Source organism: Tachysurus fulvidraco, chromosome 24 (assembly GCF_022655615.1).
Source record: "Tachysurus fulvidraco isolate hzauxx_2018 chromosome 24, HZAU_PFXX_2.0, whole genome shotgun sequence".
NCBI classification, from domain to species: domain Eukaryota; kingdom Metazoa; phylum Chordata; class Actinopteri; order Siluriformes; family Bagridae; genus Tachysurus; species Tachysurus fulvidraco.
The window spans coordinates 8,320,751-8,336,475 of NC_062541.1; the positions used below are offsets into that span (position 1 = coordinate 8,320,751).

Sequence of the window (15,725 nt, forward strand, 5' to 3'; positions counted from 1 at the left end):
AGTAGTGTATTAATATTATTGTTGTTGTTAAGGAGGTCCCCTTGTCGCAAAGCGTTAAAATGCTGTTCAATCTCAAACCACAAGATGGTAGTAGTAGCTTTAGACTTACTAAAATCAGTAATATGACTCAACGATTAATCGTTTACACACCCAACCATCAACCACTAAGGCCCATATGCGCAAAAGTTTAGGAACCCCTGACAATTTCCATGATTTTCATTTATAAATATTTGGGTGTTTGGATCAGCAATTTCATTTTGATCTATCAAATAACTGAAGGACACAGTAATAGTTCAGTAGTGAAATGAGGTTTGTTGGATTAACACAAAATGTGCAATATGCATCAAAACGAAATTAGACAGGTGCATAAATTTGGGCACACCAACATAAAAAAATCACATTAATATTTAGTGGAGCCTCCTTTAGCAGAAATAACAGACACTTCCTATAGCCTGTAATGAGTGTCTGGATTCTGGATGAATGTATTTTGGACCATTCCTCCTTACAAAACATCTCCAGTTCAGATAGGTTGGATGGTTGCCGAGCATGGACAGCATGCTTCAAATCACCCCACAGATGTTCAATGATATTCAGGTCTGGGGACTGGGATGGCCATTCCAGAATATTGTGCTTGTTCCTCTGCATAAATGCCCAAGTAGATTTTGAGCAGTGTTTTGGGTCGTGGTCTTGTTGAAATATCCAGCCCCAGCGTAACTTCAGCTTTGTGACTGATTCCTCAACATTATTCTCAAGAATCTGCTGATATTGAGTGGAATCCATGCGACCGTCAACTTCAACCAGATTCCCAGTACCGGTACTGGCCACACAGCCCCATAGCATGATGGAACCTCCACCAAATATTACTGTGGGTACCAAGTGTTTTTCTTGGAATGTCGTGTTCTTTTGCCACCATGCATAACACCCCTTGTTATGACCAAATAACTCAATCTTTGTTTCATCACTGAACAGCACCTTATTTCAAAATGAAGCTGGCTTGTCCAAATGTGCGTTTGCATACCTCAACCGACTCCGTTTGTGGTGTATGTGCAGAAAAGGCTTCTTTCGCATCACTCTCCCATACAGCTTCACCTTGTTCAAAGTGCGCTGAATTGCTGAACTATGCACAGTGACCCCATCTGCAGCAAGTTGTAGGTCTTTGGAGGTGGTCTGTGGGCTGTTTTGACCGTTCTCACCATCCTTCTCCTTTGCCTCTCCAATATTTTTACGTGGCCTGCCACTTCTGGCCTTAACAAGAACTGTGCCTGTGGTCTTCCATTTCCTCACTATGTTCCTCACAGTGGACACTGACAGCTTATATCTCTGCGAGAACTTTTTGTAGCCTTCCCCTAAACCATAATGTTGAACAATCTTTGTTTTCAGGTCATTTACTGTAAGAGTTGTTTTGAGGCCTCCATGTTGCCACTCTTCAGAGGAGAGTCAAAGAGAACAACAACTTGCAATTGGCCACCTTTAATATATTTTCTCATGATTGGATGCTCCATTCTATGAAGTTCAAGGCTGTTAATCCAATAAACCTAATTTCACTACTGAAATATTACTGTGTCTTTCAGTTATTTGATAGATCAAAATGATCAAAATTGCTGATCCAAACACCCCAATACTTATAAATGAAAATCATGGAAATTGTCAGGTGTTCTTAAATTTTTGCGTACGACTGTATATATACATGGGGGTCGGAACCATTTTTTTAAGACCAATAATATTGGACCCACCCACTTTTACAGTCTCTATTCAGCGCATGTCTTTTTTTATTACTTTTCAGAGCGCCGCCAGTCGAATCCATTCTGCTTGAGGAATGCCCTAATAAATTAAACTCCATTCCGTGTTTTACCTACAACATTGACCACGCGCCTGCTTCCTGAAATCCATGGGCGTCAGAACCATTATATGTGGGTGGGACAGGACACACCCACTTTTTATTTGCTTACGACTGTATGTACTGTATGTACTGATGTACTGTATAATACAAGGAAAAAAATTTTAGTTGCAGTTTAATTTCATAGTTAGATATTTCAGTAAATGTCACTCCAACATTTTTTTAGTGCAGTACTCATGTAATTCATGCATTCATGCATACAATATTATACAACACATATTTTATTATTACATGCTAACATTGATTTCTTCTGCATTGAGTCATCTTTATTATACTAGATATTGCATTTCTAACATTTACTTCAGTGATATGAATAAACCCTGACAATGTAAGGGAGCTGAATCTAATTCTAGAAATATTAATCCAGTCCAGTGGTATCAAATGACCTGCTTTACCAACAGCAGAGCATCCTTTAGCAAGCTTCAATGAGAATACTACACATATGTGTAGCTACATGAGTGCACGGCTGTGTGAGAACTCATATGCCATGCAGTGTATAAGGAGAAAGCATGCTGGAATACAGACGACACATGTCTGTTGAGATTTCAGCTCAATTGCCTGCATTGCATAACTTTATAAGCATGTAAATTCATACAGCTCCTTAGTTTTTTCCATTCAATTCCAATGAGGTATTATTTACAGAAGCCATATAAAAAGCTGCTATACTAATTTCTATAAGGGAAAGTCCTTTTACCCTGTGGGTGAAATCTGAAGACATGACAGCCAGAGCATTTGCATTCTTGCACTTCATATGCAAAAACAAAATGACTTATAGAACTAGAGCAGAGTTTGTTGAACACAGTGATTGATTGAGGACCTTATGAAAAATGTCATTGTGAAACAATTTCACTAGAGACTAGAGTAATTTCTGAAATAGATAAAATTATAATTGTTTTGTTCTTTAACAACAAACCAAAGGTCAGATACATCCAAGATGGCTGTAATTATATTATTTAATTATCTAATTTATATTAAATAATATTTTAAACAATGTTAAGGAAAATTATATAAATTTAAAAACCAGGTCATTATACTGAGTTATTATATGAGAAATTACTTGGAATTGTGCTCTTTCTAAATTAACATTCTCATAATGCTCAGAGTTCCAGTCCTTGGGATCCCATGACTTGGCTATTTTTATATATCCAGTAAGCCCAATAATGGGATATGGACCATAATAAATGTCTATTAGAAATTTCCAATTACTACTGAACATTATCATAGACTAATTTGGAAAAGTAATTTTTTTGTTGTACTCTCATTTTATTTTTACTCAGTTAATTTATAAGCTATCAACTTTAGAAAGGTGCTGAGATTATATTTTAAGCCTGCTGTATTTTTAAAGGTCCACATTTGCCTTTTTGCTCTGCTTCATGTTTACTTACAAAACCAGGCTTCCAATTGCTGTGCTGTAACAATGATTTGTAGGTTTTATAGACATTTTATTTCATTAACAGCCGTGCAATTAATGCGTTTTCGAACTGACTGCAGTCATTCATCTCTCTGCCTGAATCCAACCAGAGCTGTGTGTGTGTATTCCATATGAGAATACTCATTCTTTTTTAAATAACCCACAGATTTCTTGTATGAGCTAGAAAAAAGAATACCATTAACTCTCCAAACAAATATTCACTCAGTATTAACTGTCACGAAGTATTAGCACAAGAGACACCATGATTGTGTTTTATTATGTGTAGTATGTCTTTGTTAAGTAAATGTTTTACAAGTACATGCAGCATCTGTGATGCAATTCCTCGTGAAAGAGATTTGAATTTACAAACAATAGCATATTAGAATGAGCACATTAAGAAGGTATAAACCTGATTTATTTTGCAGACTGTCAGAGCTAATAAAGCAACAAATAATAAATGTTAATAAATCATAAATGTCAAAGAGGATTAAAATAAACTATACTAAAATGTGTCAAATGCTTATATAATTAAAATCCACAAAATTATTAATTTATTGATTCCTGTTCATATCAAAATTAAATCAAATTCCATCTACATGTCCAAAGTGGCTTACAATATGGTTTAGGGGCTTGCAACCATAAAACTTTGTTAATGCTGTGATTTAAAATGACAACCTTCCATTCAGTAGGCCAAAGTCTTAACCACTGAGCCACCGCTTCAAAAAGGAATCATTACAAAAACAGATATTACCATCCAATTAGCTAGTTTAATAGTGTATTTCAATACTGGTGTTCCATATTACATATTTGACAACAAAACATACAAAAGGGTTTTTAAGTTTCTAGCATTAAATACATTAACAGCTATTCACCAAGTTACAACCTTAATCTACCATGAGCCTAAAACACTGTTCAAAGTTTTTATTATTATTATTATTATTATTATTATTATTATTATTATTATTATTATTATTAAAATACAGGTATACAAAAAACAGGGGAGAAAGTGCTAGTTCAAATCGGTCCTGTGCACATCCATCACCATCTGGTTTGGTGCAGCAACTAAACAGGACAGAAACAGACTGCAACGCACAGTAAAAACAGCAGAAAAAATAATTGAAGCATAATATTGCACAATATTGTTATTTGCACGCCCACACTTTATGTACATAACTGATCAGTCATATTCCATATTCATATTTTATATATTTCATTCATTCTGTGAACTCTATTCATTCATTCATATTTTATACTCATTCTGTCTATATTGTATCCCATTGTCTGCATTGTCTTGAATAGTTTGTATTGTATTGTGTATGTCTGTACTTTTGAGAATCACAAACTGTTGGAACCAAATTCCTTGTGTGTGTCAACAGCTGTGAAATGTTAGAGAGGGAAGGAGAATTATAATTTGAGTATTATCCGAATCAGAATCAGAATCAAGTTTATTGTCCAAGTTTGTTGACACACACAAGGAATTTGTTTCCAGCTGATGGTTACTCTCAAAAGTACAGACATAAATAACACTATATACTGTATTTAGCTTGGACTTAGAAAAACCGAAGGTCTCAGCATCAGCATAGCAGTGTTAAGAGAACATGTGTGAGGAAATAATTTCAAGAGAGTGAGTATACTGTGAGAAAAGGAAAGGACCAAATACTGAGCCCTGTGGGACACCGGTTGAGAGTTTGTGTGGAGCAGATGTCACTCCCCTCCAAAGAAAAGCAGGTTAAGGTACCATTTGTCATTTTTCTTTCTTTTTTTCTGTGAAAATCATCAGATGTCATCAGCTGTCTGGAACGTCGCTACCTTAGTGTGCTTTTCTTACTATTTAATTAGGCTGTTGGCTAGTTATGTGCCATATCACAAGATGCCCAATTCAAGTCACACACACACACACACACACACACACACATATACATACATACATACACACACACACACACACACACACACACACACACACACACACACACACATATACATATATATATATATATATATATATATATATATATATATATATATATATATATATATATATATATATATAATAAAAAAAACAAATTAACAAATCAAATCATACCACCCATTTCGATAAGTGGTAAGGGAATCAAATTAATCAAATCAAGCACCTGAACGAATCGAATCAGTAGTGAGTTACCATTAAATGCTCGCGCTCAATTTACATTGAAGGGCGGAAGAGAGCTTTCATCTCTCTCTCTCTCTCTCTCTCTCTCTCTCTCTCTCTCTCTCTCTCTCTCTCTCTCTCTCTCTCTCACTCACTCACACACTCACTCACTCACACACGCGCTCTCTCTCTCTCTCTACCCCCACGGCTTGACGGCGTGTCACATCGTGTATAGATTTTCAGAAAACGAAGCATTTTGCCTCAGGGGCTTACTCTTGAAGGTGAGCCCTAACAGCCAGGACTTTTTGTTCCTTCTCTTGCTAGCTGTGTACATATTTTTTGACTTAAGGAGCTCATTCGAATGCAATGAAGCTAAGCTTTAGCTACTACCGGCTAATTTCCGTGAGCTGTGTCAGGTCTCCTCATGAACAGTGGCATCATTTACGAAGGATTAAAACGCTGTTCGTGGCAAGTATAAAAGCTATAAATTGTGATTTACCTGGAGGATATGTGAAGGAAGTCGGTATGTGTCAATAAATGATCACACTTGAAGTATAAGGTGATAAGAGAGAGAGAAGTTCATGTTAGCTAATATGAGTCCAGTTTGCTTTTGTTTAGAACTTCCCGTGTCGTGTGGCGTAATAAATCAGCCAAGTATGTATAGGTTTGTTGTATATAAACTACACAGACCTAGATAACTATTATAAAAGCTAATCATATGTAATACACAAGGAAAAGAAAATCATAACAAATCTCTCACCCAGTGGATTAAAGTAACTACATTCATTTCTGAACGCAAAGCAACATCCAAATGAATTAATTTTTCTTTCTGGTTAAAAGGGAAAAGTTTTGAGTATTTAATATTTTAAATATATGTATTTAATATTTATTTAAAACTTCTCTGATGATGCTGCTATGCAGAGATGCCAGTATTCACAGTTTCGCTGTAGAGTTTAAAGTTGTTTATCACATGCTGGAGTAATACATGAGAGCTTTCTATGACATGTTCACTTAGTCGGCATACTACAAAAAAAAAAGTCAGATCAAATTTGGGTATGAAATTTGGTTATTATTTTTTGAGACAACAGTCAAAGTACAGGTTGTGCATCCTAATTTCATCTTGTAAATAATGACATGTTATTAAAATATTTATTTATGTCTGTTTTGATATTAGATGTTCCTATTCTTCCTAACTGTTTTTATATTTGTTTGTTTTTTTGTTTTTTTCTTCACAGATTTGACCCTGTGACAACATATGAGACTCACAAAATCCTGATTTTGTCATCTGGTATTACCTTTCATATATTTTTTCCTTCTTCTTTCTTTTCTGCTCCTCGTTCTCAACAGATTGCGTTCAACGTAAAGTGATGGCTAAAGCAGTTGACACTGATTCAACCAACTCCATGCGTTTGAAGCAGGAGATCTCGCTCTTACATGGAGTCTGCTTAATTGTTGGCAATATGATTGGCTCGGGCATTTTTGTTTCGCCAAAGGGTGTGCTGGAGTACACAGGCTCATATGGGTTCTCGCTGGTAGTTTGGGCTATAGGTGGCGTTTTCTCTGTATTTGGTGCCCTCTGTTATGCTGAACTTGGCACCACAATCCGTAAGTCAGGTGCCAGCTATGCCTACATCCTGGAAGCCTTTGGTGGCCTCCTGGCATTTGTTCGTCTGTGGACTTCACTGATGATCGTGGAGCCGGCATGCCAGGCCGTCATCGCGATTACTTTCTCCAACTACCTGGTGCAGCCGTTCTACCCGACCTGCACAGCCCCGTATGGTGCTGTGCGACTCATCGCTGCTCTCATCATTGGTGAGTTTTATTATTTAAAGATTAGGAGAGACTTTGTGTGCTTTAGATACTCACAGTTTATAAGATTTGAAGGTTTGTTATGGTCAGCTATGAAAGTCTAATTCATACTACTGAATGCTTCTCTAGAGAAACTCCCCACAATGCTGCGTGTTATAACTTTGTAGGGTTTAGATCAATTGCCGGATGCAGAACTGCAAAATAATTAAATTCTGGTTACATCAGAAAAATGCAGCATGGACGTTAAAAGCATTTTTAAAGTATGGAAAATATGAGTCAAAGATGATAAGTTGTTTTATTTTACTTATTTATTTGAGGGGATTTAGAAAATAATTAATGATTGATTAAAATATTATATAGTTCATTTTTTGTGTATTTGTTCTTTCATAAAGGTGTATTAAGAGAGGAAAAAAGGTTTTAATGTACAAAATGTTTTGTTCAGTTTATGGTTGCAGAACTTTAGCATGATGTAGAAGGTTGGCATCTGTCATACTCATTACACCTGTGGCTACTGTCAGTCTTTTGAAGTTGAATTGTAAAACCTGTATTAATGCAAATATTTTATTTTTTGGCCCTTTAGCTAACAGTCTTTTTGCTAATAAAACTGACAACAAATTGAGTTCTGGGTTCAGAGATTTTACTACAGCATTCCCAAAAATGTTGTTTTTTTTGTTTTTTTGTTTTAAGAAAATTAGATGAAAACCCAACCTGTACAAAAATAGTATTTGTATTTCTAAATTGTCAATTTTTGCAATTATATTACAATATTCATACTGTTCTATTGTCCAGCCTTACAGCTTCATATGTTGCCAGAATATTCCATGTAGTATTTGGTTGTGCGGGTCAATCGACAAAATAATTTTAATAGAAATATAACACATTAATATAAGCCGATCAAATGAATACAGAGCTTAGATACTTTACATCAGTTCATGTGGTGCCTCAACTTAAACTCGTTGGAAATGAAAATGTTGCAATGAAATCAAATTATTACATTTACAGCATTTGGCAGACTGTATGTTGACATTTTAGGAGACTGTATGTTGATATTTTGCTCATTTTCCCTCTCTGCAGCTCTGTTGACCTTTGTGAACTGTATGAAGGTGAAGTGGGGAGCCATCCTGCAGGTCATCTCTACTGTTGCAAAAGTGCTGGCTCTCATTGTCATCATCATTGCTGGTCTAGTCGTCCTGGCCCAAGGTAGTTTAAAATTCATATTTTTCCTGCCTGCATCGTGATGTTAAACAAAAGTGCATGGTTAAAATGTACTACTGTTAGTGAGTTGTGTTCCTGTTTATTGTGTACTGAGAAACAGATTATTGTACAGTAGGTTAGTTTTCAGTAGATGGGTGTTCAGAATGTGTGTTATGTTACAGGAAAGACAATGAACTTTGAAGACTCTTTTAAGGACTCTAAACTGAATCCTGGAGACATGGCATTGGCTCTGTATGCTGCTTTATATTCATACTCTGGCTGGGACACTCTGAACTTTATTACTGAAGAGATCAAAAACCCAGAGAGGTCAGAACAGTCATGAACACGGAACAATGAATGATAAAACATTTCCTTTCGCAGTCGTTACTCATGTGTCTTTTCTTGTGATCCTTCACTAGAAACTTGCCACTGTCTATTGCCATATCTATGCCCCTCGTCACAATTATCTATCTCCTGACCAATGTGGCCTATTACGCAGTCTTGGATGCAGATACCGTGTTGCAAAGTGAGGCAGTAGCTGTGGTGAGTGTGGGCTTCCACATTTTATATAAACATCATTACTACAGCTTATCACAGGAGAAATCCAGTGGTCATTCAGTGTAGTGATTAAAAGAAATACTTGTGTTATTGTGTACTGCATCTAAATCATATGTGCAATTACTACAGACAAGGATTTTGACATTTCCTTGCACTAAGGATGTTCACTTGAAACTTCAATTGCTTGTCGTTGAATCTGTAATTAATGTAATCATTTAAACAACTTTAAAACTATAATTGTTAGACAGCATTAATTATGTATTCATAAGTAAGGCTTAACTGAATGTTTTCTGAGATACATGCAACATCAGGTTCAAAAAGAACCTCTTGGAACAATAAAAGTTAGTCCATCAAAGACCTTAATGCATGCATGTGCACACATCTGTATCCACAAATCTGTATCATTTACACCACAGGACAAGTTAACCTAACTAGTACACCTACCTCATTGCCTCCTGAGTTTGAGGTAATGCTTGTTCCAAGGTTTTCTGTGTGGTTTTCCATCTCCCAAATGCATACAGGTGGGAAGATTGTCCCAATGTTAAAATGTCCCCAGGTATAATGAGTGTGTGCATAGTGCAATACAATGGCAAACCACCCAGGATGAATGATCCTGCCTCGCAGTCAGTGTTCTGGGGATAAAGCATAATAAAATCAGACCTGCCAACCTTTATGCATTTTGTGTAGCAGATACGCATTTAGAAATCAAAGTATGCTGCTATGATTTGTAACTTCAAAATACGCATTGTAAAAAATTGATGCCGTTGAGTACAACTGTCTGTGCCTTTGCGCACCAGGCAATGCGCCTATTGGGCAGCAACCTGGGAAAATAATAATTCGACCAATCATAGCTCCAGTTTAAAACTCAACGCTACAAGCGGAGAGCCGTCAAAACAAATGTGGTTTTCATCTGTCTCTGTCCGTCTTCATTTCTTCTTACAGTGACTGTTTTTTACAAGTGAGGACTTAACGTTTCAAAGGTAAATGGCCAGAATTGTGAATTTCATCCATTTTAATAAGCCTGCATGCCGAACCACAGGCGTCGTTAGACTCCTTTACTGGGGCATGTGCCCAAGTGTCCGGTGTTGTGCCTCAAGTTTAAGTTTTACGCACAGGTCAAGTTTTACTTTATTTGCCAGTATTTATATAGGAAAAATATAGTAAAAAGTGATGAGTGAGCCTGTGAACTTAATCAACACTGACCAGCAAATGTCCCTGACCTCGCGTCGCTGCAGTAAGTTGCTACTTAGTTGCTAAAATTTTTTCCAAGGTTGGCAGGTCTGTAAAATGGTTACTGACCATGAATGAGTGCACCTATTTTTTTGAAAGATGGTTTGTAAACCTTCCAAAGGAACTCACATTGAGCAAACTTCTGATGATGACGACCCAGGTAGAACATGAGAAACTCGTGCACAAATAGTAACCTCAGCTGAAGATCAAGCTAGGGACCCTGTGAGGTGACTGTTCTAGCCATTGTGCCACTTCTAGCCATAAAGCCATTGACACTTTATTTTAAACTAAACTGAATATGTTGTTGTCTCATAACCAAAAGTAGTCATATCTTCAAAAGTATATTTACAAATACATGTGGATTACAGTTTATAGAGATCAGCTTGTAAAACCTGATCAAATGACCACACACACTGTCCTGGTCATTTAACGTCCTGGTTCCAGTAAGTCACAAAGCAGCTCCTAATTGCCAATATCTGGTCAGGGACATTTCAATCAGACAATTTTCATCTGCTGATCAACTGATCGAGTTAGGTAGAGGAAGCCGCAGGCAGAAGACTCTCAGGAGATTCTGACTATTATTCCAAAACAGGAGATGAGATACTCGGTTGCCTGGTAATGACTGTGTGGCACAAACCAAAGCCAATTAGTCAATATACCTCTTTGTTAATTTGTTGTGCTTTCTCTTTTTTTGTCATAAAGCAAAAAAAAAAAAAAAAAAAAAAAGAAGGAGGTGAAAGTAGACATTGTTGTAGTTTTATAACTTGGTTTGTGTGAAGATTTTCTTTAGAAACAGGGATGGTACCGATCTTACCTTGAGTTGATATTAAACATAAAGCATAAATAATAAATAACTGCTCATAATGTTCCAGTTCTAATATGCAAATGCAATGAATTTGGCAGATGTCTAGACTATGTTTTCAGTTGTGATTATATTTTGCATGACTGCTTTTTTGTTTTTGGTTAAATAACTGTAGAATATTTCAAAACAAATTTAAAGTAACTCTCTAAATTGAGATTTGGTGTGAATGGTGTATGTTGTCTATGTGCAGACATTTGCTGACAGTGTTCTTGGCTTTGCACGCTGGCTGATCCCCCTGTCTGTGGCCATCTCCTGCTACGGTGGTCTCAACTCCTCCATCATCGCTGCCTCCAGGTCAGTTATAACTGAATCAGGTGTACAGCAAACTATAAAAGGTGGAGAATGACCATTCCATGACCAGACTGTAGCTGTCCTACAATGTTTTAATAATCCTTGTAATTCTCCAGGAATAGGATGCTTTTAATGATTTCTTTGATTCCACAGACAATATGAGGATATTTACTTTCTAAATTTTAGATGATTAGTTTACATGGAGTTTCAGCATAATGTAACACTTTTACAATTGTGAATGTCTGTAAATTCATTTCTCAGTGTTATCATTTTATTCCCTTCAGGTTATTCTTTGTGGGATCTCGGGAGGGTCACTTGCCCAACGCTTTGTCTATGATCCATGTGAAGCGCTACACGCCGATCCCGGCCTTGCTGTTCAATGTGAGATTTTAGTAAAAAAAATTTAAACAGTTATCCACAAGCATCTGTATTTTTAAAACAGAGCTTTGTTTCTCCTTAGGGCGGCATGAGCTTGATTTACCTCCTTGTTGAAGATGTGTTCCAGCTTATTAATTATTTCAGCTTTAATTATTGGCTGTTCATTGGCCTGTCCATTGCCAGTCAGATCTACCTGCGCATAAAGGCTCCTGAGATGCCTCGCCCTGTGAAGGTAGAACCTCTATTTGTCTTCTGGGTTTACTGTATGTTTAATAGACACTAACAGGAGTGTGTATGTGTGTGTGTGTGTGTGTGTGTGTGTGTGTGTGTGTGTATGTGTGTAGCTTAGCCTATTTTTCCCCATAGTGTACTGCTTGTGCTCTGTGTTTCTGGTGGTGGTGCCACTTTACAGTGACACTATAAACTCCCTGGTGGGCATCGGGGTGGCTCTCTCCGGCGTTCCATTCTACTACCTTTTTGTGTACCTGCCTCCCAGCTCCAGGCCTGCCTTCTTAGGCAGATTGTTTGGTAAGTAGATTGCATCAGGGTTGGTCAGGATGAATTTTAATAAGAGACTAGTCAGGGTTGGCACGGTGGCTTAGAGGTTAGTGTGTTTGCCTCATACCTCCAGGGTTGGGGGTTTGATTCCCGCCTCCGCCTTGTGTGTGGAGTTTTCTCCCCGTGCCTCGGAGTTTCCTCCGGGTACTCCGGTTTCCTCCCTGGTCCAAAGACATGCATGGTAGGTTGATTGGCATCTCTGGAAAATTGTCCGTAGTGAGTGAATGAGAGTGTGTGTGCCCTGTGATGGGTTGGCACTCTGTCCAGGGTGTATCCTGCTTTGATGCCCGATGACGCCTGAGATTGGCACAGGCTCCCTGTGACCCGAGAAGTTCGGATAAGCGGTAGAAAATGAATGAATGACTAGTCAGGTTTTTGTGACACACACCTAAGATATTATTACATTATGGTTAGGCAAGTCCTGGCATTGTAGCTTATTAAAGGTGAGTGAAAAGCACATAAGATCATAATTGGTATTTTTGCCTGTATCATAGATCCTTTGTTCTGTTCAGACTTTTCTATAATGTGAATGCAGTGTGGTTATAATAGTGACCTTTATAACATCAACCGTTTCCAAAGTCTTATGCAAGATGTCATTTCCAGTTCAGTTATTCTTTGTTCAGACTGACTTGTATATCAGGCTTCCAGAACTCATTTTACTATTTTTTGCTTGTACGAGATTTGTGCTAATGCAGTTTTTACATAGCCAAAAAATTATTCTTAAAATTACTATAAGAATAGTGGAACCTTTTCTGAATAAAACAAGCGATGTGAAGGCAAACAGGGAATGCGGAATCAGTAATAAAGCTGTGTGACTACCAAATCTGCTCTAATTACAATGCAGCCATTGAATTCTTAGCCTTATAAGTATGATCAGAATCATTTAATTCCAGTATTGACAGTAATGAATCTCATACACCAATTTTCAAACAAATCTTTCTCTCTTCATTTAGATAAGATCTCACTGTCCATCCAGAAGTTGTGTTTCTGCTGTTTAGCAGACCCTGGCCTTGACCTCGACAATCCACCTGAAGGGGACAAATCAAAATGACCATAAACTAAAAACTCCAGCCATATCTTTGAACTAGGATTTTTCACATTTTTTATTTTTAATTTTTTTATCCAATTTTTATATTTAATATATACTGTGGTTCGACCAAATGGAAAAAAAAAAAAGGTTTACTATAGCAGAAAGGACACATGATATGAAAGACATCAAATGTTCTGGAATTACTTTTTCTTCATGGCAACATTATCTATGTGAATTTGGTCTCTTTTATTTGGTCTTTTGAGCCAAGAGGAAGTTTGCGGGAATGTGGTATTTCTGGTCAACTTTAAAAAAAAAAAAAATGGAGCTGCTTATTATCAAGCAGCATTTTCACCAGACTTGCTGGTTGTATGTTGTTTAGTACACATTATAAATAATAGCTTTAGTCTATAGTTTTGGTAATCATGTTCGTTCTTTGTGGTAAAATACATTATATAATTTTTTCCCGTCTGTCAAGGGTTTTCTTGTCAATAATGTTGGCTTATGTGTCTTGATAATCTTGATCTAATGTGTGCTAGCCAAGTACACTGGCACAGGTAAATGAAGGAGCGTTTTGATTGATAGCCAAACTAGATAGGACTTTTTCTTACACCGAGTAATAAATGCTGTAATCATTAATATATTGTTATTTATTTTTTTTCCTTTGTTTATTTTTAAGGCTTACTTTTAGGACCATATACATTACTGCCCATGATATGGATCTTTTTCCATTTGCCTTTTTTTTTTTTTTTTTCTTTAATTTTTTAACTTCTAGTCTAGATTACATGGATTTTTTTTTCACGTCTTGTGGCCTTTGCATAGGGAGACAACTTATGCATAAATGGGGAAACTTGCTAATCCCTATAACATTTTAGTAAGAATAGTGTATCCAGTCCTTTCCAGACATTTTCCTTTGGATGCTCAAACGGTTTTAGTGTCTTTTATAATTGTTCTTTTCATGCACTGTCTTCTAAAAAAAAGGGCAGAGCTGAGCATATCTGTTGTAGTTCAGGGCAGAATCTATGTCCGGACAGGAAAAACGTGCACACATACCTTAAGTTGGGAAATTTGGAAAACCTGATGCAATATTTCAGCTCACAGAGGTTGTACGGAAACAAATAAGATATTTTGACTATATGTCTGTCACTTTATGGCACAAGGACACATTAACAGCTGTTTTAATGCTGGATTTCAGGATGTGGCCTTCTAGTCTCAGGCTAAATCACAAGCTGGTTTATTGTTTGCACTTGAATTTCTTGTTATTAGTGCAAAGCTTCAGATTAAGGTTCTGCTCCTAAAGAACAGTTTTCATTGCATCACAATCATTTCAGCATATAATAGGATTTAGGATCTTGTGATTATCAAAGCTGGGTGTGTTTATTCTTCAGCTGTAATCTTTGTTGTGTTTGTTCTAGCACCAGCACATTTGTACCAAAAATGTTGTTGATTTTGGACCTTTCATGAAATGTTGTCTTTTACCAAAATTCTCAGCACAGACCTTTATAAACCAGGACATTTTATTATCTTTATTTTAATACTTGTCAGTTAAAGAGACTTTTTTGGAGATGCCCTGTTTTTACACCCTGTACTTTATAAATCACATGTACCTTGTTCACACCTTGTTCACACCTTGTTCACATGAATTTATTTTGTGATGTTACATGCTGTAACAACTTATTGTATTATCAACATTTCTGGTTGGTTTACAGTACATTTCTGTTTGTTTCTGTATGAACATTTAAATGTGGGTAGATGTGGGTGTGCCAATCTCCTGTCTTATCTATTTTGCCATATGCTGGTTTTGTTCTTTGTATCTATGCATTCAGTTACTGCTGACTTTGTATTTTTCTGAAAGATTTTGTTTTCTGATTTTAAATTGTCTATACCAAATTAAAAAGGTGTTTTAAAATTTTAAATGCATCTTTCTATTTTCTGCAATGAACAGGAAAATCCTCTGGAGGGAGCTTCTGCACTATTGGTGTACTTTAATTGTCTTCGTTGCTTCATGTCATTGACCTCGGTTTGATGCTTCTTTTTGTGGGAAGATGTATTTTCTTGTTGTATTGTCAAAAGCCTTGCTCTTTTGGCCTTGTAAGTAAATTTGTTTACTTCTTGTAGGCTTTATTTGGTCAAACTCAATCCCAGCTAAATTAAACTGCTGGTCATCCCAGGCGATTCATCCCCATGTCAGGATCTTGTGATCTTCCTGGATAACTTGCTGGTTCAGCCACTGCTCGCAGCAGTGTTTTGCATTTGAATTGATCATTTAATGCTCTCATGTCTGTATCACTTTTACAATACCAGAAGGTTTGGGCCATTTGTATTCACACAGGCCTCTCAGGTGCATGTTCAGTCTCTTGTCATTTTGACAGTGGACTT

General features: G+C 36.8%; 1 protein-coding gene across 5 annotated transcripts; it reads left to right on the top strand.

The window, feature by feature from the left end:
- Positions 1 to 4,774: 4,774 nt before the first annotated feature.
- Positions 4,775 to 15,262, top strand: si:dkeyp-120h9.1 (Y+L amino acid transporter 2-like). 5 transcript variants are annotated; one of them, XM_047808121.1, is made up of 10 exons: positions 4,775 to 5,042; positions 6,787 to 7,251; positions 8,323 to 8,448; positions 8,625 to 8,769; positions 8,862 to 8,985; positions 11,283 to 11,386; positions 11,668 to 11,764; positions 11,844 to 11,993; positions 12,106 to 12,289; positions 13,273 to 15,262. In XM_047808121.1, the coding sequence occupies exons 2-10, from the start codon at positions 6,807 to 6,809 to the stop codon at positions 13,368 to 13,370; spliced, it is 1,473 nt and encodes a 490-aa protein (XP_047664077.1). In that variant the 5' UTR covers positions 4,775 to 5,042; positions 6,787 to 6,806; the 3' UTR covers positions 13,371 to 15,262. The 5 variants fall into 5 exon arrangements, with proteins under 5 accessions (XP_047664077.1, XP_027031752.2, XP_027031750.2 ...); XM_027175951.2 differs by having other exon boundaries at positions 4,775 to 5,036; XM_027175949.2 differs by having other exon boundaries at positions 4,776 to 5,042; positions 6,675 to 7,251.
- Positions 15,263 to 15,725: the final 463 nt, after the last annotated feature.